This window comes from Strix uralensis, unplaced genomic scaffold, assembly GCF_047716275.1.
Source record: "Strix uralensis isolate ZFMK-TIS-50842 unplaced genomic scaffold, bStrUra1 scaffold_416, whole genome shotgun sequence".
Taxonomy (NCBI): Eukaryota; Metazoa; Chordata; class Aves; order Strigiformes; family Strigidae; genus Strix; species Strix uralensis.
The window spans coordinates 3,156-27,832 of NW_027437010.1; the positions used below are offsets into that span (position 1 = coordinate 3,156).

A 24,677-nucleotide genomic window follows, 5' to 3' on the forward strand; every position below is an offset into this window, starting at 1 on the left:
AGCAGAGCCGAGCGGCTCTCGCCTGGCGGAGGTCGGTGGCTGGGCTCGCTCAGCCTGCCGTGCGCTCTCCGGTAAGGGGTTGTGGGGCTGTCGGACTGCCGGCCGCTCGCTAGAGGAGGGAAGGAGGCGGCGGTTTCGACCTCGGGGTCGCGGAGCTGGGAAGCGGTGCTGGGGGGTCTGCGTGGCGGGCGGTGCTGAGGGGTCTGCGTGGCAGGCGGTGCTGAGGCCTCTTCCCCTCGCTTCTCCCCTGGCACTACGGTGGGTGAAAACTTGTGGAGCGGGGGATGTGTGTGTGAAAACTTTTAGGTACTGCTGAGGGGCGTGCAAGTCACGGGTAGCGTCCAGGGCTATGACCAGGCCATGCGACAGTGTCCCGTAAGAACGGGACAACACTGCGAAGCCTTGCAGTGAGAGATTGGTAATTGCGGAGGAAAACTTTTCTTTTAAATTTTTTAAAGTGTAAGTACTGATGCGTTATGTTTCTTTATAAGCTGCCAGCTGTGAGGTTTGGAGCCTTTTCAACCCTTGTGCTGTCTGACAGTGCTACAGGTTGTGTGTGTACCGTGACCAGGTTTTGCTTTGTGTGCCATTCTGGATACCCTTCTCTTAAGGTGTCTGCAGCTCTAAACTCTGTTGTCACGATAAGCAGAATTACAATAACGTATCCCAGTATACAAGTACATTTTAGAGGCTACAGCCGGGCAGTATACCTGTTTACCCCAGAACATCTAAGGTAATTACAGTGCTGTATGACACAATGTGCAGACAGATGGACAGTTTGCATCTTGTGTTTTACATGCTATTAGTGGTTCAACCTGACTTATCTGAATGCTGGGCTCATATGAATGCTTTGAATTCCAGCTTTACATACATAGCTTAATGTTTGTATTTTGCCCCTTAGGTAAAAAAGCACAGAGTGAGAGCATAATCTCGACAAATCACACTTTAAAATAAGCTTATATTTAAAACAACTAAACTGTCAGTTACCTAACAACTATGTTTCCTGTCAAGGTCTGGTAAGAGTTTTGCCCTGTGACTTTGTGTAGCTGATGAGGAAGACTTCTAGATCGTGACAGCACAGGTATGTTTCTTTCCAGTAGTAGCTTATTCCCAACTTGGTGTTTGTTCAAGCTTTGTCAGTATTTCAGGCCAAGTTTTTCCTGGTTTTCATATAGTTGTCTGACAAAATAAGAACTGTAGATTAAACTAAACATTGCTGCTTAGTTTATGTATAGCTTTACCTCATTTGCCTCTTGGTGAAGTTTGTCTGGCTTCATGAAGCCTTGTATCTGCCTTTTACAAGCTAGATAGTCAGGCTGAACTGTTAAATGTTTTGACACCAAAGTGCTGGCATATTTCAGGTTTTTTGCTGGGCGGAACAAAAATATTACGACTGCTTAATAGGCAACACCTTTTCGAACCAGCCCTGGTCTGTCCACTGTTTTAATGAATGCTGTGTGTTCTCCATTAGTATTTAGAGACAAAATATATATACGTGGCTGTAGCATAGACATGGGAATGTAGTATTAGACCATTGACTCATCATGTCCAAAGCTTCAAAACTGTAGGAGACCATGTGGTAGATGTCTAATTGCTGGAATGCTTGCTGCCATAGTCTATGAGCCCAGTGAGTTGCTGTCATAGTCTGTGAGCCCAATGAGTTAAACTTAATTTATAACAAAAGCTGCCAAGCCACGTCTGTAACATCACAGGAAAAAGCAACTGGAGAGTGAAGGGCAGACAAAATACGCCAATATTTTGAAATAAAATGCACTTTTTAAAGATTATTTTGAAATCTACCTGTCTACTATCAACGCTGAATCAATTTACTTTCATTTTCTATAGCAAATTTTCACTGCCCAGATTCTGAGATGCACAAAAATCATTAAATTTTGGATTAATAGATGAATTGCTGATCTATAAAATGACTGAAAAAGTTACTAAAAAACAATTCTGTAACTTGCCCTCTGGCATGAGGTCTAATTTTCTAGTGTCCCCTTAATAGCTAAAACTATATGCTAGTCTTCAGAATTTTTCTGAACTCTGTCATGCATTAAGCTACATTGTGTTATATTTATAATACCAATTATTTATCAGGTCCTGCAGAGATAACCATGAAGTCTGGGTTACTCTTGCAATGAACTTTTATTCTAAATGGACACAATAATGGGATGATGGAGAAACGGATGTGGAACAATATGATTGTTTGGTGTTTTTATTTTTTAATTCTATCTTCCTTGTCAAACATGGGTTTTAGCAAGGTTGTGGTATATGTGTAAGGCTTTTTCCCTCATAAACAGTTGCTTTGCATTGAAAGAAGAATGGCTGGTCTTGTTTCATCGTGATGTGAACTCCATTGCAGACCCTCTCCCCAGCTATCAGAAACTTGCTGTGTAAATTTTGAATAGGATAAAGAAAGCTTTCTCCTTAAAGAAACTGCAGCTATCAGTTTCAAATTGGCTTGTCTTATATAAGAGACTTCAGAAGCTCTATGTTATGTGATCAGAAAACAAAAGAAGGATTTTATTTTATCTCGCAGGATGGAACCAAATTTGGATAAAGAGGAATTTTTCAGACCATCCTATATTGCTAGTGCTGAGCCACTTCAAAGAACAGGGCCAGTAAGTGTGGAAGACCTTAAAACAGATCTCTCTGGTGATTTTTCTTTGGTTTCTTCAGACTCGGACACAAGCCAGGTAAGAAAGCTTTAACGTTTGCATTGTTTGGATATTTTTTAATAAGCTTAGTCTTTTCATCAATACGAATAATCAGAATTTTACAGAGAAGATGAAAAGCATCTTTAGTATGTTTTTAATTTGGAGGAGATAGATAGGATTAGACTAAGTTGTGTGGCACTGCATTGATACCTTATTGGGCGCATCAGTCTTGGAGCAGCTTAATCATAGAATGTTTTTGTGGGTTTCATTCTTGATTTCTCATTGCCTTAGTGTCGTGTGTGTGTGTATATATATATATATGCTGCAAGATTATGAACTCTTAAGTTATCACAGCGAACTTCTGCAGAGGCCTAAGCACTTGTGAAAACTGATGTAGTGAATTACTTTTGCTTCTCTTGTCATCAAATAAGTCTGTTCAAAGTAGCCTGGTGAAAATAAAACTGCCTTAAGATGCTAGCTATCCAACAAAGAAGCTAGTCAAATTTCTAACTTCCTTATTTTTTTTTTATTTAAGAGGAACGTTTTGGAGCCTAAGGGACACATACAAGTTTGCCTGCGTATTAGGCCATTTACATCGTTGGAGAGAGAAAATGAATTGCAGGTGTGACATTTATATAACTTGAAAATACCTTAAATGTATGCTTGGGGTTTTTGGTTTGTTTTTTCCTCTAAGCTGAGCTTTTCATACACTTTTCATGCCTGCATTGTTTCTGGTTCCTTTTAATAGAGCTGTGTTTCGATTGAAGATTCAACAAGTGTCATACTGAAGCCACCCCAATATTCTTTGAGTCGACTGAGTGAAAAAACTGTTGGACAGAAGTTCACTTTTTCACAAGTAAATGAATTGTCTTTAAAAATTTTTAATCTTTTCCTGGAAAAATTTGTTTAACTTTATATTATTAAATAGCAATCCAACTAGATTTTTAAACTGTCAATAGTCTTTAAGATTATAAACATACAGAATTTAAAGGATTCTTTAAAAGTCTCTAATGATTGCTGAAACAAAATAAAGATGTTTCTTGGTAATGCTCAGGTGTTTGCCCCTGAAACAACTCAAGAAGAATTTTTTGAAGGCACCATGAAGCAACCAGTGCAAGACTTCTTAGATGGATATAATCGTCTTATTTTTACATATGGCGTTACAAATGCTGGGAAAACCTACACATTCCAAGGTATAAGTAGAAATGTGTTCTTGAATGAAATTCCTTTTTTTTTTTTTTTTTTTGAGAGGATTACTTCTAGCAGAAATATTATAACTCTTTCCTTTATTTAAGCTGTAGGCCCTGTACATTGGCTTCTCTTGAATAATAATAATAATAAATAGCCTTTGAAAGTCTCCTTCCATAACCAATATCACTAAACTGCCAACTGACAGTCACTGCCAGAGTTTACGTAAACATACAGTGGTATTGCTTTGTAAGGCTGTAATAATTTCAACCAGGTGTATGTGACTTCTTTTTTCCTCCAAGTATCTAGAGGGTGGAGGGGGGAGTTAAGAAAATATGTGTTCTGTATATCAGAATGTGAAAAGTGTGTAAGTCCAGACTCATATTTTCTTAATCATTATTATAAAGGTCATATGCATCTTATATGCATTGTCTCCAAATAAGGAATAGTATTTGAGTCCGTTTCAATTATTACAGGCAGAGCATAAATGTTTTGAAACATATTTGAGTACTTCCAAGTATTTCTGTCTTGTCTCGAGTTTCTGAGTTTATCAATAATATCCTAGGAGACCTTGTCTCCTGATGTACTGTTTCTGTACTGTTAAAGCTCAATATCCTTTCTGGTTGGAAGATGTCATTCTTTAATTATTTTCCAAAACATTTTAACAAATAAGGTGGCGTGATTTAGATGGAAACAATTTCTCCTATAATAAAATGGCAGTTCTAGATTCTATAATGCTTATTTTATACACAGAAGTAGTAGAAGGACAATATGTCTTATGCCATATGAAATTGATCTTTATTGAAGTGACATTGTCTTCTAAGTGATCTTCTGTTAGGTAGATTATAACTAAAGACTACTGCCAGTATTTTCAGTTATCATTAATCTGGGGCAATGATGGCATGCTCTGTCCTAATAAATAATAGGTAAATAACAACCCCCCAAAATTCCTAAAGTGTACAGTCCCGCATGCTTAGCTAGTTTGGGCTATATTGTGTGGGTTTTCAAGACTTTTTGATTCATGTCTTTTCAGACTCTGCAGACTTTTTCATGCTATTATATTTTTCTAGGACTTAACTATCAACTTGTGATAAGAACTGTCAGGGCAGAATGTTGCCTACGGGGTGCCATGATTTCCTCTTCTGTTATTCCCAGTATTGTCAATATAGCCTTTCCTTTCTGGCAGTACATGGCAGTCTGTATTCAGTCAATGGCAAGGGACTTAAGTGAAAGATGCAACAGTTTTTTAGGACTGTTTGTTGTTTGCCAGTGACTGCTACTTTGTTCATGTGAGGTTGAATTACAAGTGGCATTACGAGAAACAAAAAATTACGAGTAGATGAGGAGAAACAAATGTAATCCAACAGTACTTTAGTATGTTATTTGGTTCCTAGCTTGGTGTTTGAGTGCCAGCTAGATTTTACATAGGTTCTGACTTGGGCAGCACAGCTAGTGCTGTAACTGGTGAAAGCCCATCTGTCTCAGGAGCGGTAGGAGTTATCAGAGGCTGGAAGATAATGCTGTCAGTCTGAGACAGGATAGTTGTTTCTCTTCCATTCTCCCCTCTTTCCTCTCCTCTCTGGTTTAGAAATCAAAGTTAAGTGAACCCTTTTTAAACTTGCATCTGGATTCAGAAAGATCAAGTGTTCACTGAGGCTTTTATCTGACTCCTTTTTGCCTTTCATGTGCAAAAGTAGGATGCTTTGGTAGGAAAGGGTCTGGGACAGGGAAAGGAGTGAGTCTTCACAAGGCTTCTAGAACTTTTTTGGTAGGGTCTGTGGAATTAGTACAGGACTGCAGCTGAGAGAGGAGTCATCAGTTGTATTTGCAGATTACTTCCTTGAGAGAGAGAGTGAAGGCAGCCTATGAAATGCAATTGAAAAACTGCAAATCTCTATTGAATGTGCGTTGGTTGTGGTTGGTTTGTTTTTTGTTTTTTTTCCTTAAGGCTAAGTTTATGCAGAACACCCCATCAGTTTTTATGTTCTGCCCCTTACTGTCTAAGGGGTAGAGCATGAGCTGTTGCTGAAAGCCAAATACCTTTCAGAACACTAATGACATTGCTATTACCTTGAGAATAAAAAACCCACTGCTTCGTGCTGTAAGTGGCCTCCAAATCCATCATGTATGCCTTGAGATTAGAGTTGCTTATCTTTCTGTCTTTGTTTATTTGTATATCTTGTTCACAGTAATAATTAGGGTCTTTCTTTGGTATGTTGCTTTCAGGGACAGAAGATGACATCGGTATTCTGCCAAGGACTATGGATATGTTGTTTAAAAGTATTCAAGGGAGGCTATACACAGCAATGGATTTCAAACCCCATCGGTGCAGAGATTATATAAGGCTGACTAGAGACCAAGTGAAAGAAGAAACTGCTATTAAAAATTCAATACTTCGCCTAACAAAAGAGGTAGAGGAGCACTTCTTTCTGTACTGACGAGTACATGCATCTTTAGATAGCTCAATGTTACCATGTTCATTTTTCAATGGGAAGCAACTCTCTGTATTTAAGTATGGAAGTGTCTTTGCTGTCAGGTAGCTCTTCAGATGAGCAGCAAAGTGAGCAATATTGCTGATGAACCCTGTTCTGTGAATTTCTGCCTTGTGGCTGAATACTTTATAGAATGTAAACACTAAGGTTTTTTTCTATAGTTTGAGCATCTGATAATTTATCCTCTGGGGTTACTGGTGCTTAATAAGGATGGAATGCAAATAGTCTCGCCATCTGCGGGGATGCTAGTAGGTCTGCTCCTTTAAACAATTTACTCTCTTCCAGGATACTTGAAAGAAATGAATGATTTTGAGGTTGTTCCCCTCTTCCAGTCTATGCCAATAACCTCAAAGGAAGCAAAGGGTTTTTTGGAACAGCAGAGCTATAAAGCTGTTGGATTTCTAAAGATTTGAATTCAAACAGGTTTCTGCTGGACTTTATTCTTAAACAGTTCACTATTGAGTAGTCCAGAAATACACTTCAGTTTCATGAATTGCTTGGAACTCTAAAGCTGTTTAGTCCAATTACAGTTGTGGGGATTTGTATTTTGTATAAGCATATCTTTTTCCTGGTGTCTTTAACTCTGAAATGAATGCAATAATGTAAGAAAACTGAGCATATGCTAGGAATTGGAACTAGAAATGGATTGCAGTGCATTTTTTATTTTTAGTGAAAAGAATTATCTGCCTAGTGGTATGCTGGGTTATAATACAGTGGTGTGGCTGTTGTGGGATGGAATCTATCTGTTACCTTGATTTTTATCCGAGTTACTTAACTAGAATTCTCCAGTGTGGAAGGCAGGTGGCAGCAGAGTTCTTCAAGACTTCACTTCAAAAGCACAGGCGTATGTTCTATCTAGCTCTAGCAGTCTTTAAGGGCTTCAGAAAAAACGATCATGTATGTGTCCCCTGTAGTTTTGCCACTAAATCTCTAAGCTGAAGTATTGTTCTTATAACAACAGTTTTCAAAGTTTGCACCTACTTCAACAGAGAGAGGTTTGGGTGGGTGTTTTATATGCGTAAAGCTTAAACCTGAAAGTTTTGATTACACACGTATTTAACTATTTCAGGAATTGCTTTATGGAATCCCAGCTTTATATGATATATGCTCTTGACAAAACATTAAAAAAACCCAACCCAAATCACACCTGTTTTTTAATCCATGTTTCTTCTCTTAAGCATACTGGTTTTGGTAGACGAGTTGCACTTCTTTGCAGTTCTGTGCCTAAAAAAACCAAACAACCAAAACTAAGAGTGGGAATGGAGTGTGTGTGTATTAACCTCTATCTGTAGGGATTTGTTTTACTTTGTTTTTTTTTGTTTTTTTTTTTTAAGAATTCAGCAGAAGGAAGTTTTCCTTCTCTTTCTAAAACCTGGGCTTTATTTCAACTGTGATACAGCCTGTATCATGTAGTAGTAAGTTGTTCACTTAATTTCTTAAGTGAACAAGTGTTCTACATTTACCTCTATTTCTGAGAGTTGACCTAGGAAGCTGTAAGATACGGAATCCTGAATTAGCAAAATACCAATACTAAAAAATTTCCAGACTCTCTAGATTCACCAGGTTAAGAATAATGTGTAAACTACAACTGGAGTTCCGCAAATCATCCTGTTAAATCACCCTGTTTCTCTGTGGGGTCCCACCCCTCTATTTTTCTGTGGCTAGTTTTCCTCTGGCTCAGGGAGCTGAAGTGCTCTGTACTGTGATAGGGCCTGATGTAAGGGAAGTGTCAGGGATGAGTATTAAGGTAAGAACAATCCTTTCAATAGGAGTGAACAGGTGCATTGAACTAGACATGATGCCTAGTCAGGATCTTTGTATTGGCATATTGCAACTACACTGTATTACTGTCTAGTAGGAGCTGTTACAAAAGGAACTGGTGATCTACTGTCAACGATGTATCTTAAAGCCTCTGTTCTCTTTTGTAGGTAGACCATCAAGATAGCACTAACAGCAAAGCACCAGTTGGTTGTAAGGGTATGTTTTATATTAAAGAATTGCAATTAAAGCAGGCAAAGAAGCTTTCTTAAAGTCAACTGACTTCTGGCCTATGTTAATAATAAAATGACTGCTTGGCATTTTTATATGCCTGTGAATTGGATAGTGATCAATTTATCTGGCCAGAAAACACAAGGATAAAATGGTTAGAAGTTTACCTGAACAGACATTAAATGAGATGAAACTATGGCAAGGAAAAATAGTACTACTTATGCTATGGTTTCTAGTGGTATCCTGACCCTGTATGTAATTAGATAAACCTAATTCTAGCATTTAAAAACTACCTAAATACTAGGTTTGCTTTAAAATGTTAGAATGATATGTACTTGTCAGTTTGATTCTTTTAAAGACATTGAAGAGACTTGAATAATTCTAACAAAGCTGCATGTTTTTGATAGAATTTGCAAGTGGGAAAGGAAGTGGTAGATGAGGTGTCTGGCAGATATGTAGGGTAAGCATGTGACTTCCAGATATTTAAGAAAGGGGAGAAAAGTTTCAAGGGATTTTTGTCTGGGGTAAGTGCTTTTTAGAAGGCTGCTGTAATATCAGTCTTCACTTATTAATTTTTTGAATAAAGTTTATTTTACAAGGTCTATACTGACTTGTAATATTTTGTACTTGACAGATTTGGAAGAACTCTTAAAAGGCTCAGAACAATCTAGCACAACTGCGAAAAATCACGTGAAATTTTCTCTTTGGGTTTCATTTTGTGAGATTTACAATGAATGTTTTTATGATCTACTGATTCCTATGTCAAATGACAAGAAAAGAAAAACACTACGCCTTGCTCAAGACATCAAGGGATGTTCTTATGTAAAAGGTGATTAGAATACATTGCAAATTGCCAAACGTGTAATTTGAGAAGTCAGTCTTCCTGTAATAATATTTATTTCTAGATTAGAAAACTCCTAACTGTATTCACTGTGGCACCAGAAATGTCTGCCTTGGGTATGAAAGGCAACAATCTACATACACAGAAGTATCTGTACCTTTAATAGTGTTTTCTCTCTGTTGTTAACTGTAACTCTTAAAAGCCTGCGTGCACTCCACTGACTTGATATTTCTCTGAAATGGGAGAAATATTGAGAACAATTGACAAATTTTTTAGTGTTTTGATTTTTTCCATTTTCTTAAAAAAGACTCCAAATTCTTACCTATAGTTATAATTGGCTCAACAGTTCTATTTTGTTAGTATTTTCAGAGAATATGTGAGAAAGTTCAGTCTGACTGCAAATTACATTTTACAGTACTCTAATGAAGCCTGTGATGTGATTTGTTGTGGGTTGGGGGAGGCGGGGGGTTAGCAGAACTCTAACAGTTCAGTGTTTGTTTCTGGCCATGGAAATAACAGGTTTCAAATCCTATTTGATTTATAGGTTCTTTGGAAAATCAAGACACCAATTCTAGATTAAAGGCTTTTTTGGAGGTGTTTGGCCTGCTCCTTTTATCTTTTATATGCCAAATTATAATTCAAAAAGCTGAATCAGATGATAAACCCAACTCCTTCATTTCTTCAAAGACTAGAAGAGGTGTGAAGTAGGAAATAGTCTGCTTTGAGCTATGCTTCAGCATAATCTCTTTTTATAACATTTGGAGGTATAAGGCTGTTCCTGATGTTCTTGAGGAAAACCAGCTGATGATTTTCTTATTTTTCTTCCTCACAGCTGGTATTTTTGCTAGTACAATTTTGGTGACCTCTAGTTTAACAGAGGCCATAAAGTTCCATTAGTAGGGTTGTAGGTATTTACTCTAGCCCATACCAAGGTGATATACAGTCATCATATTGCAGACAAAATTCTTCACTGATTTTCTTTTTTTTTTTTTTTTTTTTTTTTTTAACTTGATGGCCCTGAAAGATGTCTAGGTGATTTTCCCCCCGCACCCTCAAAATCGTAGGCTAAACCAGAGAAGCTGTCCAGGTAGAATTCTGCCTTGATGAGTATGAACATAGGGCGTTCATGCTCATATTAGACCCTGTGCTTTGGCTTTTCAGAGTGGAGGCTAAGGTTGCTCACTTAATTTGGATGGAGCATATTTCTGTGTGCTAATAAGATGAAATGATGAGAGATATGTGCCCTTCCTTTCCCATGGAAGGAAGAATCTTGATTTTGTCGTCACATAATTTCTGTCTGAAGCATGCTTAGTAAAATGTTTTTGTCTCAAATAAACGTATTATTCTTGGTGTGCATACGTTATCCCCTAATCCCTTCTTTCTTTTTGATAATGATATTTACAAGATTACTGTGTTTGTTCTTCCTAAAGGTCTGCAGTGGGTTCAGATTTCTGATTCTAAAGAAGCTTTTAGACTTCTAAAACTGGGGTTGAAACACCAGAGTATCGCAAGCACGAAGCTAAATACTTTCTCCAGCAGAAGGTGAGAAACTTTTTGAATAGCACTGGGCATAGGATGGTGTCTGGGAGGAAGGGGGAACTAAAATATGGATTGTGGCTTTTAGGAGGGGAAGAGGCTTTAACAGGGTCTAGATATCTAGGTTTGGCATCCTTTAGCACTGTGTGACCCAATGTTTTTAGTCAAAAGGATTCAATCCGTCAGTAAGATGAACCTGTACAAAAGCTAACAGATTTATCAAATACTGTCCTTCAAGCAAAAGCACTTAGCTTTATTCCATCTAAATGTCTGAGGAAAAAGCAAAATAAAGGCTACACCAGCATCTCTTTAAAAGTTTGTATCTGATAGAGTATATGCTGAGACAAGTTGACAGATTCAACAGTGTTTTGAACAGATGTTGTGGAGGCTAAAAATATTTTGAAGGTATTAGTCTACTTTATCTTCTCTGCTGATTTAAACTTTTCCTTTTAGTCACAGCATATTCACAGTTAAGATACTAAAAATTGAAGATTCAGGAGCCCCACAAGTCACCCGAGTCAATGAGTAAGTTCAGAGCAGAGACCCTCTCTTCTTTTGTGATGAAGTTGTCAGTTATCTTCTGTGTTGGTGTACTGGTACTGACTATATACCCAGTGCTTCCTGGTAGAAGCTCATGCACTTTCTACCCACTTCCCACTCCTTTTCCCCACTTTCTACAATCATGCAGTACTTGGCCCTCTATCTCCAGCCATCAGGTTGCAGTGCTGTTCTATATCTTGTCCCCTCTGTTCAGCACAAGGTTCTGTTAGCCTGCTATATACCTGAACTCGTCTAAGTCCTCAAAAGGAAGAGGATGGCGGGGGCGGGGAGGGGAAATAAGAAGTGTGTTGGGAAAAGATTTGTCAGGAAGTAATGTAAAATTTGATTGGGAAAGCAACACTGAAAAGAATGGAAGTGTTTGTGCAGATGAAGATCAAGAAATTCTTCCTCTAAAAACAGTGATCATTTTAAAAAGTGAATAATTTGTGCATGTTCTAAGGTAAATAAAGGGAGTTTTCCTTATCTGTTTTCAGATTGTCACTGTGTGATCTTGCTGGTTCAGAAAGATATGCCAAGACCCACAATGAAGGTCATAGATTGAAAGAGAGTGGAAATATAAACACCTCTCTTCTGATTCTAGGCAAGTGTATTAACGCACTCAAGAATTCTCAACAGTCAAAGTAAGTCCTTGTACGAATTGCAAACTGGTTGTGGCTTTTAGGTATTACCTACAATGTTTAAAATATGCAATGCTAATACTAAGTTTTTGGTGGAAATGATGTATAGACTTGTTGATCTACCAAAGTTATCTTAAACTTGCCTTGTTCTGCTCTTTAAATCATCAATTCTAATCTCCTTTAAGCATGCTATTGTATATTTTAGCAATTTAACTTTACTCCTCTGAGCTTGGTTTATCAAAAAATCAAACTTTGGAATAAGTTTAAACCCCCCTTTTCACCAGTGTCATAGTAAGTGTCAAATTTTTAGCCTTTTATTACTCCTTACGAACTAACTCAACTGTCTAATACTTCTAGTGTAACATTTTTTCATCAGCAGAACATTGCTGTGCTATCATAACTGTGCACCATTTGACAAAATTTGTCTGTTTTTTAATAAATACTGACATAACTTTTAACACTCTCCTCCTGATCCAGCTAACCATATGCAGACAAAAGAAAGCCTTCCTGCTATTTATGCCCTACCTTGGGGATCTAAATAAGAGTGAAATAATACAAGAAGCTAGTTGTCTAAAAAACAGTACAATATATAGTCACAGCTGGATATAACTGTCCAGGAACTGCTTTCTCCACATGTTCTCATTTGCAGCTCTATTTCTGTCCCAGAAGTTAAATGAACCCAGTCTGCTGATGGATGTGCTTTGCCAAATTCACTTACCCCGTAGCACTCTTCCTGACAGCCTGTTCAAAGTCTGTAACACCTTAAGATGAAGAAGCTTTGCTAGCGTGTGTTCCTGATTATGTTCTGTGAATTTACAGTCTGTCTTATTTTTCTGTTCTTTCCAGATAGGAAGGATGCATTAAAACTAGCGGCTGCTTAGAGGGCTGTTAATGTATTCAGAATGACTTCTTCTGATCCCAATAACTTGGAATTTTAAGAGATCATGCTTCAGAGCATTTCTTCTATATTGTTAAAGTGTTAATACATGCCCTTTGCAAGTTGAATAGGAAATAGAAACTTTCTTAAAATTATTTTGGACTACCAGTCCTGCAGCAAAGCTACTTATGAGCTGTCTATGTACTCTGGTAGGAGTGTCGCTGCCTTCCTGAGTTCTGTAGCACTGTCCATGTAACTGAATAGCTGTTATGTGTCCAAAATGCAGGCAACCTATTTGGTGGCAAGTGTGCGTTCAGTCATGTTTTAGGAATTCTCATAAAATTTCCTATAAGCATCAAAAACTACATCCCCAGCTGTTAAATTCAAGGGCACAAATTGTGATTTTTTTTTTTTTTTTTTTTTTTAGGAAGTGCCAAACTGCTGGGAGATTAGGAAGAAAGTTCTGAAAAGTATCTCCATGTGTTTGGTGTATGCTCATTTTCTTGCCTAGGCACTTGCTCTTGTCCATTCTCAGAGGCCGGATACCGAGTGAGAGAGATCTCTGATGATGTTGGATACTGCATGCCTAGAACTAGATATGTTCTCTTCATTAATGTGGAAGGGAAGAGAGAGGTTGGGGTATAGTTTGGTGTAGCATGAGGCTGTGTGACCTGCCCACGGCTAAACGTTGAACACTTTCAGTTTAAGTGCTCCCATTGGTTATATTGCTATAGCCTATCTAAGATAATGGCTAAAGCCACAGTCACAACAGCCACATGGTCTCTCTACAAACAGCTGCATCTAGTCCAAAACAATTTTAATTTATTTAATGACTACTACTTTAATAAATATTTTTAAGTCTTCATGCTGGGTAGCTTTTACACTGACTGGAAATTATTAAACATCTGGTCATCTGTTCTTTTGTCTTTAAAGGTCGCAGCAGCACATACCCTTTCGGGAAAGTAAACTAACTCATTTCCTTCAAGGATTCTTCAGTGGAAAGGGGAGTGTATACATGATAGTAAACATAAGCCAATGTGCTTCAACGTATGATGAAACACTCCATGTGTTAAAGTTCTCGGCCATTGCACAAAAAGTAAGTGTGTTGCAGTTTATCTTGATCAGTACTTCTGATTTGCCTTTAAAGAGCAGGTTCCCTCTCTCCTAAGAATATGAATTTAGTGACTGGGTTTTTCTGTCTCATGTTGCAATCGTATTTTCTGATTGCTCCTAGTCAGGCTTTATTTCCTTGTAAAGCTTTTAAAAAGGCTTTGTTGGGACATATATTTCCTATTAAAAATCCGTAATTCCCATAAAATATCCAGCCTGACAAGACACTTGCTATATTTGGAAGAAATTCCATGAGATCTGGGTGAATTTTTCTTCTGTAGTCATAGCATGCTCTCACCTAGTAGCAAGTCTAGCTGCCCCATATACTACTGCTATCTTAATGTGGAATATTGCTCACCTGAGGTATGTAGGTTGAGCACCAAAGAGAATTTGAAAGGTTGTCTTTATGTCCTCAGGAGCTTCAGTGGGAAGGTGGAGGTTAAGCAGAATGAGTAGGAGTAAGTGCAGGGATAGAACCCTGGTGGAGTTGGAAGACAAAAGTATTGGGGATCAGTGCTGCAGCCTTAATGGAAACCATGGAAAACTTCTGTTGACAGTTAAATATGTTCAAAGGACAAGAGATCCAGGCCATTAGAATGTGGGCTCATCTAAATGGGTTAAGTACAACACTAAAACAAACAGAATTTGTTGGATGGCATTTGTGTAATGCAACTAGAAACTCAAAGTATAGGAAATACAGAAATCTGAAGGTGCATGAGGTGGCAACCCTCTTGTACGTTGTCAAGCTAGTGAAACTTGGTGTTCCTGCAATCAAAAGAAGGGTTAGACTCTAAAGTGACTCCTTTATACTCTAGCTGGAAACCAGTTGAAGTAGTGACTCTGAACAGATGATAGACTGGGGGAGTACTGTGCTCAGGAGACCTATAGGGAAGTGCAGCGGGTATATCTTGGAAGTGCCAGTAGAGGATTAAAAAATACTGAAGACTTTATTCTTTGTTTTCTGGGTAGGTTTTAGCTATGGACACATCTGTTTTTGTCCAAGATCAGTCATTTGACCAGAAATCAACAACATCATCACTACTTAGTCACATTAAAATGCCAATTTCAAGGAAAAGAGTTACTGTCCTATGGGACAGGAGCTTAGAAGATGTGATTGAAGATGATAATGAGATGGAGGAACAGCATATGTCAGGAGAAGAAGCAGTGCAGAAACATGAAGATAATAAAGTTATTATGGGAAAAAAAGAGTACATGGTATGTGCCAGGGGTATGTTAAGAATTAGCGTAGCATGGAGTCTTGAAGCAAGGTATTATTCTGGTTTTCCCCCCTCTCACCTTTTTTTCTGATCACCCTTATTTTATCTAAATCCAGCATTAAGAACTAAAAGTGGGATTACTCATGATGTGATGATGCCTGTTGTGGGAAAACTCTATAATGTGTCTGAATATAGACCAAGCAGTAAGAATTGCAGATCTGGCTTTCTCTCCTTTTGGTAGCCTGTGGTCAATGCACAGCAAGTATTACCTGCTTTTAGCAATACAGAAGACTGTTTCTCTGTATTCTGTGTACAAGAAAATGCTGAAAACTGTTCCTTAAGGAACAGCAAATTTAGTCACTTCTAGGGAAGATGAGGAGGGAACTGAGGACTAGAAACTCTTTTGTGGAGGTTTCATTAATATTGTCCCAAAAATGAGCACCTGGAAAACAAGAGCCAAATCCTGTGGAGCTTAAGCCTGTTTAAGACAACTTCAAGAATTCTTGTAATAAAATGGATGTTCTTTACAAATGCCTGCTCTGTGCAAACTTATAAACTGCTGTGTTTAGTACCAAAGAGATCTTCTGATCTACTCATAAATCTTCCTGTTTATGAATAAGCTAATAAAAGAACTGGAAGAAATTTTGTCAGGTGGAAGGGTAAAGTGGTGTTGTAGTGTTTGAGGAATGAGAAAAATCTCACTTATGGGAAACCATGTCGTTATGAAAAACTTAATACTAATGGTAATTCTAGATGCTGCTGAATCTCATAGAAGAGTTGAAGAACAAACTTATTGCTGAAAAGAAGAATAAGTTACTGCTGGAACTAAAGATTCGTGAAGAGGTGATGCAGGAATTTGCCCAATATTTTGCTGAGCAGGAAATATATTTCAAGTAAGTTAGCTTTAAGTGGTTTTTAAAGTTAATGATTAAAAAAAATTAAATTCCATTCATTTATTTCTTAAATCTGTCTCTTGGCTATAAGAGACCACACTCTTCTGCTAGACTTACTGCCTCTGTTAATAGATCAGTTTCTGTTTGGACTATGAGTTCAGGAAAAATACTGTGTAGGAAAGGCTTTGATTTGGGGCACATAGGGTGTGTGTGTGTGTAATCTGTCAGCAGTGTTCCTGTAGAGCTCTCCCTAACAGAAGAGCTTTGATAGGATGTCTGTAGAAAGAGTGACACTTGCAAATTCTTTGGTTACTGCAGTCTTAGTGATACTTCAGATGGGTATTCTGGCTCAAGAAGCTTAGAAAAAATGCTTGTAGTCAAGTGTTAGCCATATCTGTGTATATATGTCTCCCCCTCATTCTTCAGGAGTGTGCGTACTCTGGTGTAGCAACACCATTTTGTGTATTGTTTTATTGTGCCAAAATAAAGAAAAAAACATCTTTGTTTATAGGCAGCTGTACTAATAACTTTGTAGCAGCTCATACTAGCTAGCTTTTATCTGACTTATTTTCCCTACTATAGTGAGTTCCTTTCTTATGAACGAGAACGGCTTCAAGAAGATTCTGACAGACGCCTGGAAATCTTCAAGGAACTTGTAAATGGTGATCTTGAAGACATGGATGAAGAAAATGAACTAAAGGATAAGCCTTGCAGTGAACAAGCTGGACCTCTGGTATTATGCCCCTGATAACATCCCTTTCACTAACTACCTGTTATGGTGATGGTACGTCTCAAGAATTAGAAGAATGGTTTCAAGGAATTGCATGCTGCCTAACTGTATCCTCAGCAAGATATATTTATCATGTTCAATAGGAGTAGTTGCTGTGCCTCGGATATGCATTTAGGAATCTGGGGTTTTCTGCATTTCTGCAACACAAAGTGAGAATTACTGTGTACAAAGAAACTGGGGGAAAAGCTGCAATTATGCTATAAACTGTTGCATTGAGTGCCTGTTTAAGGTATTTGAAGCTGACTTCTAAGACCCCATATATGGATGGTACTGGAGTGGTCCCAGAGACTTCTTTCCTCTTAAGGCTATTGTGGCTACAACTGAAGCAATGATAATTGTATATACACTTAAGCATAACTAAACTCTGAAGTTGAGGCTGGTTCTTGTGAGTTTCGAACCCTTTGTTTTTAAAAAAACAAGGAGGAAAGAAAGTCAGTGTTTTAAGTACAGCTTAATTTGATAAGTTACCACAAACTTATTTGACCTCACAAACTTTTACTGATATTTGAAAATTTCAGATGTATTCCTTCTAAAACTGTTTGCTTGCTGTGTTCATTCAGTGTTCTCATCGGGTAAAAATGCTAGCTTTTATATTAAATTTGGAGGGGATGCTTTTGTGGTGGTATAAAAGGGAATGTGATGGTGGGCCGTTAAATGCTTTAAAAATAAAGTAGCTGTTACTTGATGCTGGAGAATTCTGTGTGAAGGTAGAGAGAAACTGGCAATCAAATTGCCTGTGAACCTACAAGATGGCTTTGAAGTCAGAATTAACTGTACTTAGATGTTTGAGTACATAACGTTCTTTGAAATTTTCAGTAGAAATAATGGATATTGTGTAACTATTTGCTACTTCTAAATGGATATAAATTATCTTTCAGGATGGAGAACATGGCATAAGGCCAGGCACCTACATTGATCTTGAGGATGTTATTGATTCTCTGCAGAATGATGTCGTTGATACCAAAAAGCAGGCGGAAGAAACATACAGATACATTGTGTCTCTGGAGGACCCACAGGAAGCTATAGGTTGGCTTGAAAAGCGACTGGGAAAAACTAGCACTGAACTAACTCAGACCAAAGAAAAGCTGACAGAGAAAACCAATGAACTAATCAAAATTGAAGAACAGCTGACACAGAAAACCAAAGGTGAGCTGGGTGTGTGTGTGATGTGAAAGAAAAAAGAAATGACACTGTAAAATAGAAATAATCCAGTTGAGCAGGATTTTGGAACCAAATCGTATGTTACCTCTATAGGTGGTAATCAATTGTTTTGTGTATGTTTGGGTTGAACAATTCCACAGGCCTTGATTATTTCATTTTTAAGACAAAACTTAGAACTGTCAGTTGAAGACTTCTGAATTGTGGGGGTAACATGTCAACATTATTTATTCTTGATTTCATGGTTATATTGTGATCCCAGCACTTCACATTTTGCTGATGCAGTGTTTTCAGGTATTCTGTGGAACATTCATAGATAAAAGTATCAATACCTCATAATATGATTTCAGCAGAAGTCTCTTGACATGATCTATATTTTATACGGGTTACAGGGCCCAATTCTGTTCAAAAAAACCTGAACTTTTGAAATGTGTCCTGTAAGTAGAAGCCAACACAAAAATAAATGAGTCTATTCAAAAGCTACTAAAGTACCAGAAGATCTGGAAAAATGGATTACTGAGTAAACTATGTAATAGCCACTTATTTGATGCAGGCTTCTCTTCCTGTTACAGACTTTGAAATGCAGATGATTAAATCGGATGAGGCTGCTGAGCAGCTTAAAGAAGCAACTGAGGTAACTTTCTCAAAAAAAACTTGTGCAAAATTACTTGCTTTAGTACAAAATTTCAGTAGCTTAAAATGCTATTGTAGTATGTTTCTAGCTTTTTTTATATCAAGCTTAGCTTAACTGATCTTGCTTCTAAATGCATTGTATAGTTCAAGAATTTAGCATTGACTGAACTACTTTCTTTTCTAAGAAAATGAATACGCAGAATAAAAGGATTCAAGAACTAATGGACATCGCAGAGCAAAAAGATGATGCTATCACGAGACTGCAAGATTTGATATCCTGTTTAGAAGAAACCATAAAAGACTATGTAAGTCTTAGACATCTCAATTTTCTGTTTACAAAAAAATTAAATCTGTGCTTATAACGGACTTGACTATTTTGGAAAATTGAAATTTTCTGTAAGTAATTGCTACTTTCTTGAAATGGTAGCAGGCGAAGTTGGCATTACAACTGAAGTTACGGCAAAATGTGTGCAGAGGTGTGTGTGGAAAATAGGATTTCTGGAAGCAGTGATCTGGAGTTACTATTGGAGGACTGTCGATGAGACTATGAAGAGCCACTCTAAAGAAAAAAACAACACTCAAACTGGGAGGACTCCAGCTGTGGGAAGAGAGGGATTATGTCACTGTCTTTTTTATTTTTGCCTGAATGGAAGAAGAAGGAAAGGAGGTTTTGCTGCAGCAAAAGCTCAAATTTAATTGAAGTTAGAAGTTAGTGTGAGAAGGACAGTGGTTGTGTAAATTGGCAACAAAAATCAGTGTGTCCCACCTACTACCATGATGCACACAAACTTTCTAAGGCAGAGCAATAATATGAATGTATTGAGCAGAGTTTGATCTAAGAGTGGATGGCCAGGGTATCTCTGCTTTTGATGCGATCAATAAAATTTGCAGCTGGCTAGTCTGCTGCTGGCTGCTGAATGCCAAAAGGCTGGCTTGGCTACATGTACACAGGTTAAAAAAAAAAAAAATCAAAACATGCGGTTAGGTGTTTTTTTGAGCCTGATGCCCTGTAACCTGAAATGTAGTTCTGAGAACATTTTAAGTTAAACTTAGGCAGCGCTCTGATCCATTTTTCTCTTCCACTGTGAACTTAAAGCTTTGACCATACTTAATCTTCTATTCCCTCTCTGCCTCTGAGCAACTTAGCTTTTCAATAGTATTAATGCTCAGAGTGGTAACAGTTGTGATGACTGCTTCCTATCACTGCTCCTTCCAAGAGACAGGCTCTAGCTCTGTCCAGCGTTTCTATGAGACTGTGTGGGATGAAACTTAAAATGTGACAACAAACCTCAAGTCTGTTCTATAGATCATTGTTTCTTTTAATGAATTACTTAGATGAGTGATTGGTCCTTGGCAACCGGCATGGCTTGCCACTTGTGTCATCTTGTGAGTAAAGAAACTTTATTCTTGGTCAAATACATAGTCTAAAGTATGTATGACAGAACTGACTAGGCTTTCAAATTGCATCAGATCTTTCATGATAAAAATGATCTGTGGCTTTGCTGAAGGTGGTTAAGACTCCCAGCTCTACCAACTATGACAAGAAAGTGATGAACTTGTAGAGCTGACCATTGGCCCTTTGAGCAAATCATGGATTTCCTCAACTCTTTTGACACTGGATACTTCAGGTGGTAAACTCCTTTTGCATTTCGTAGTTTCCTAGTCTCTTGCTCTACTTTCTGTACAGTGCAAAGCATTGTGCTTATTACTGTCTGAAGGTGTACCTGCTTTTTGTTTAAGCAACTGATCTGTAACTGACTTGTTCTTCTGACAACCCATATACAGGTTACCCAGATAGATTTGTAAAAATATTTGCATCTAAAAGATTACTAAGCCTATTAAGTGCTCACTTTGTAAAACTTCAAAGTAATTTATCTTATTTTAACACAGGACAACACTGTAACTACCATTAAAAGAAAATTGGCAGAAAAGAACTCTAATGAACTGATTGAAAGCAGCCAATTCAAGGATTGTGAGGAGACTCTATTGAAAGTGGGAAGAAAACGTTGCTCTGAAAGTAAGCCTATTGTGGAAAAAGTCAAACCCTGAAACATGAACTAGCACAATAACAGTTTTTGCAGGTTTGATAAACATTTAGCAGTGGAACAATAGTTAGGTTTTCGTATAATACAAGCCTTAGTCTGACATTAACAATGAAATGCTCACCTAAATCAAGTTGATGAGAATCACTTCAGAATTTTGGATTTGGAAAGTTTAGTAGAGATACTCTATTTCTTTCTAATAGAGCTTTAGATCTCAGGAAATGGGGGAAATTACTTGTGATGAAGGCACTTTGGGAGAGAATGGTGGGAACTAGGATGGGGGCTCATCTGTAAATATATTTTCAGATCTGTGTGCAAAGGAAAAAATAATTGAAGATATGCGGATGACATTAGAAGAACAAGAACAGACTCATATTAAACAAGATCAAGTGATTGAAACCAAATTAGAAGAGACCAACAGATTAGTTTGGGGTAATCTCTCCATGGAAAGGGAGCAAGGAGACAAAATTGTTTTGGATGTATTGTGATAGCTGCTTTAAATCTCTGTTTTGATTTGCTGAGTGTTATTTAGGCATTAATTTTATATAGTACATAACAAACTTCTAACAGTTAAAGGCTTCTGTTGTCCCTCTGTGGTCATGGCTGATAAATCCAAGTAACTTTAGTAGAAGGATGTGAATGTGGTCAAATATGCATTTAAGACGATGTTATATAACCTCATTTTGTGTGCTGACTAGAACTGGAAGCATGGAAGCAGAGATATAGAGAGCTGGATAACCAGAGCAATAGTGACTGGCAGCAAAAGATGAGCAAAACCACAGAAAAAAACATAGATGAAAATGAGGAATTAATAAAGCTGCGAAAAGAACTGAAGGTAAAACATGGTGATGTAATTCATACTTAGGTTTAAAGCCATAACTTTCATTTAGGAGTCTAAATTTTTTTTGTGTTGCTATCTTCAAGAACTAGGGCACAATGTGGCAAGTTCTGGTAAAGGAAACCTCCTCTAAACACTGCCGTGCATCAGTGCAGCAAAGTCTGGATGTGGTGTCTTTGTAATATACAGCATCACTGATGCTCCATAATGGAGTGCACCCTTCACTATGTTATGCTACCATGGACGGTGCTTCTCTAGCTGGGCTCCTCTTAAAATTGTCTTGAACAGATGTCAAGAGTTGGATTGTTTCAAGCCTTTTTCCCGTCAGTTGCTTGGGCAAATAAATCAGACTGTTTAAAGATCTTGTGCTTGCTGTGTGACCTGTAAGTCCTTCCTGTTAGACTAAGGATTTACCTCTTAATTCTCCTTGGATTAGAAAGTAGACTTTTTTCTCAAGCAGCTTTTCAGGTCCTATGTGGGAGAATGTCTGACAAGAGGTTTGATTGTGGCAGAGAAGGAGGCAAAGTTGCTGTGATTGAAGCGACATTCTTAGTTACACACTCTCTCTGTTTACCATTCAAATTTTGCTGCATTTTTTGCCTTTCAGTCTTGAAGTAGGTTTTTTAACATGTTCTGCAAGTATAAAAGATTGGGAATTTGTAAGTAAAAAGGGTCTTTTTGCCATTACCTTTGGTGTAACTTTAATAGTGTTTGTGACCTACCCAGAGCATTTTTTAGAGGGAAAAAAGTCTGTTCCCTGAAGATGTGCCAGTCCGAATAATAAGTTCTGAGAACTGCTGAACAATTTTTTTAACTGGAAAGGAACAAATGAGAATATAATACTTGCACTTGGGAATATGCTGGAGTAAAACTGTGCTAGTATTTCTGTTATCTTTTTGAAATTAATGAGTTTAATGGTAATCTGGATTTTAAGACTTCTTTTTTTTGTTGCTTAATCTCTGCCTATGGCTTTATTTCTGGTTCCACTAAAATAGGAAAGTGAGACAAAGTATCAAACTGATAAAAAGAATTGGCTGGAGGAAAAAATGAGACTCATGAGTGAAGTGAAAGAAGCTGAGAGCCATCACAACAGAGAAATGAGAAAATTTGCGGATGACAGAGAACGTTATGTAGAGCAGCAAGCAGAAATTGTAAGTGACTGGAGGTCTCGTCAGAGTCCTCTAGCATAAGTCGTTAGTACAGAGCAGATCTCGTGTCAAGTGTTAACAGTGTGGGTGCTTGAGGGGAGCTGGCCTTTGTCAAAGTCCCCTCATTTATCACATGACAAAGCCTACATGAGATCATCTCAATGTGAAAGGGAAGAATAGGAGTGTCACAAAATGAAAAAGCGTAATACGTAATGGAAGTTAGTGTGCCTGTTCCTTTCTATCCTATCACCACCACCACCTTCTTCAAAATTCATCTTGTGTGTAAAACACCAATAATTAACCTATGCTTAAATGAATTGCTACTTAATGAAGCTAAGAAAACATACTTTGAAAAACAAGATTTGTTGCTTGGCTTTTCTGAAAAAAAAAAAAGGGGGGGGGGGGGGGGAGAAGCCTATGAGGCTTTAGAAGGAGGAGAAGAAGCAAGCAGTAGTTGACAAAAAAAGCCTCTTTCCAGATCTTTCCAGTAAAAATACTTGGTCAAAATGCTAGTGGTTTTGCTCCCATACCACTTTCAAAGTAGAGTGACTGATAGTTAATAACAAGGTGGATACCTTGCCTGGTCACTGGGCTGTATCAAGGTTGTAATTTCTTAAGCATATGAAATTATTGTATGAATCTGTGCAATCTAAAACTGTACTTGCATCTAGAAGTAGTTAGCAATGACCTTCTGGACCTGCAATCAGTACAGGGGGATGTTAGGAGCTTGGGACTACTTTCACTTTGTCTGTGACTTTGCTTGCCTGAGACTTTCCAGTAATAAAATCAGTAAGTGGGCAAGCAGGAGTGGTGGTTCTTGACAAAAATTCTCTTCACAAACAGTATAAATATAGATACAGTTTTTTCTCATTTGAAGCATGGTTTGCTTTTGTATATTTGTAGTGAAACTAGTTCTGTGTGAGCTTTTTAAGATCTACATAGGCTCTCAAGTCTACTGAGGCCATAAAATAGTACTGACTATGCCAAACTAAGCTGTCAGAACAGTTCAGATGGTTTGTAGAAGTGGTGTTCAATTCTAACCTATTTTTTCCCCCATTCAGGAAAGACTTGCTGCACAGCTGGTAGAAAAGGACAACAATCTTCAAAAGTGGCGTGAAGAAAGAAATAAATTAATAGAAGCTTTGGAAGTACAGCTCAAGACTTTGGCTTCTATCACCATACAAAAAGATAAAGAAATAGCAGAACTGAAATAAGCTGCAGTAAATGATTCAGGAAAGGTCCTCTCTCATTCTTTCTGTTGTTTCTGTGGGATTTTTTTTTTCAGTTGTTTTTGTGATTTTTCTTTTGTTATTCACTAACTCTGCAAAACACTATGTTTTGGCTCTATTCCAAACATATTGAAATTGTTTGCAGCTAATACAAAAAAAAAAAAAGCTTTATGCTTTTCTGAAACTGAATTTGTAACAGTAACTGAAGTTTCAAAAAACTTAGTAGTTCAAATAAACACTCAAGTCTATTTGATCATTTGATTGCAATTTGATTAGACTGGAAATCTGAAACAACTATCACATCAGCTGCCTTTTGCACAGAACCAAGAACTTCACAAACAATGGGAGGTGAAATTTATAACCCTACATAAGTAGATTAAAATAAAAATTTTGCATTGCATCTTCCCAGGCTGTTGTATGACCTTTCTTGGCTTTAAGTAGAGGCCACTCATACATGAAGTTGTTGGCTTTTTGTTGGACAGCTGGCTGTTTGAGCCTGCAATTCTAAAACTGGTGCTACTGAGTAATTGTAATGATGCTCATGCACATGTTAATTTCTTTTGCCAATCCTGCAATTTGTGGCAATTTTTGCTATGTTTATTAGGATGAGGGAACTGATACAGAAGAACTAAGAAAACAGCTGGCTGAGAAAGATGACTTTATAAAGGAATTGAAACAAGGCGTTAACCATAAAAGTCTTCAGTCTTTGGCAGAAGTACCTTTACCTGAAGGACAAGATAAAATAGATCAGTCTGTAAACAAAGAGGTATGTTTGTTATATTTATAGAAAGTATGTACTAATGATATGTTGTTAGTAACATCTTTGTTTTGTTGTTTTCTCAGTATATATTTCAGCAATGT

The 24,677-nt window shown here is 37.6% G+C and overlaps 2 protein-coding genes across 2 annotated transcripts in view; both read left to right on the forward strand.

Annotated features, from left to right (window-relative positions):
* Positions 1–24,547, forward strand: LOC141938910 (kinesin-like protein KIF20B). The gene is made up of 25 exons (XM_074857936.1): positions 1–71; positions 1,012–1,081; positions 2,540–2,696; positions 3,193–3,279; positions 3,406–3,513; positions 3,712–3,850; positions 6,072–6,256; positions 8,266–8,314; positions 8,961–9,155; positions 10,598–10,709; positions 11,157–11,228; positions 11,738–11,884; positions 13,692–13,854; positions 14,838–15,083; positions 15,839–15,978; positions 16,561–16,711; positions 17,647–17,914; positions 18,499–18,560; positions 18,745–18,864; positions 20,450–20,576; positions 20,908–21,033; positions 21,300–21,436; positions 22,435–22,590; positions 23,649–23,825; positions 24,421–24,547. The coding sequence occupies exons 3-24, from the start codon at positions 2,541–2,543 to the stop codon at positions 23,799–23,801; spliced, it is 3,099 nt and encodes a 1,032-aa protein (XP_074714037.1). The 5' UTR covers positions 1–71; positions 1,012–1,081; position 2,540; the 3' UTR covers positions 23,802–23,825; positions 24,421–24,547.
* The window catches only part of LOC141938911 (kinesin-like protein KIF20B), a 13,680-nt gene continuing 13,427 nt past the window's right edge, over positions 24,425–24,677 (forward strand). Inside the window, exon 1 of the mRNA XM_074857937.1 lies at positions 24,425–24,582. The gene's annotated coding sequence lies outside the window, so the exon portion shown is untranslated. The remainder of the gene's footprint in view (positions 24,583–24,677) is intronic.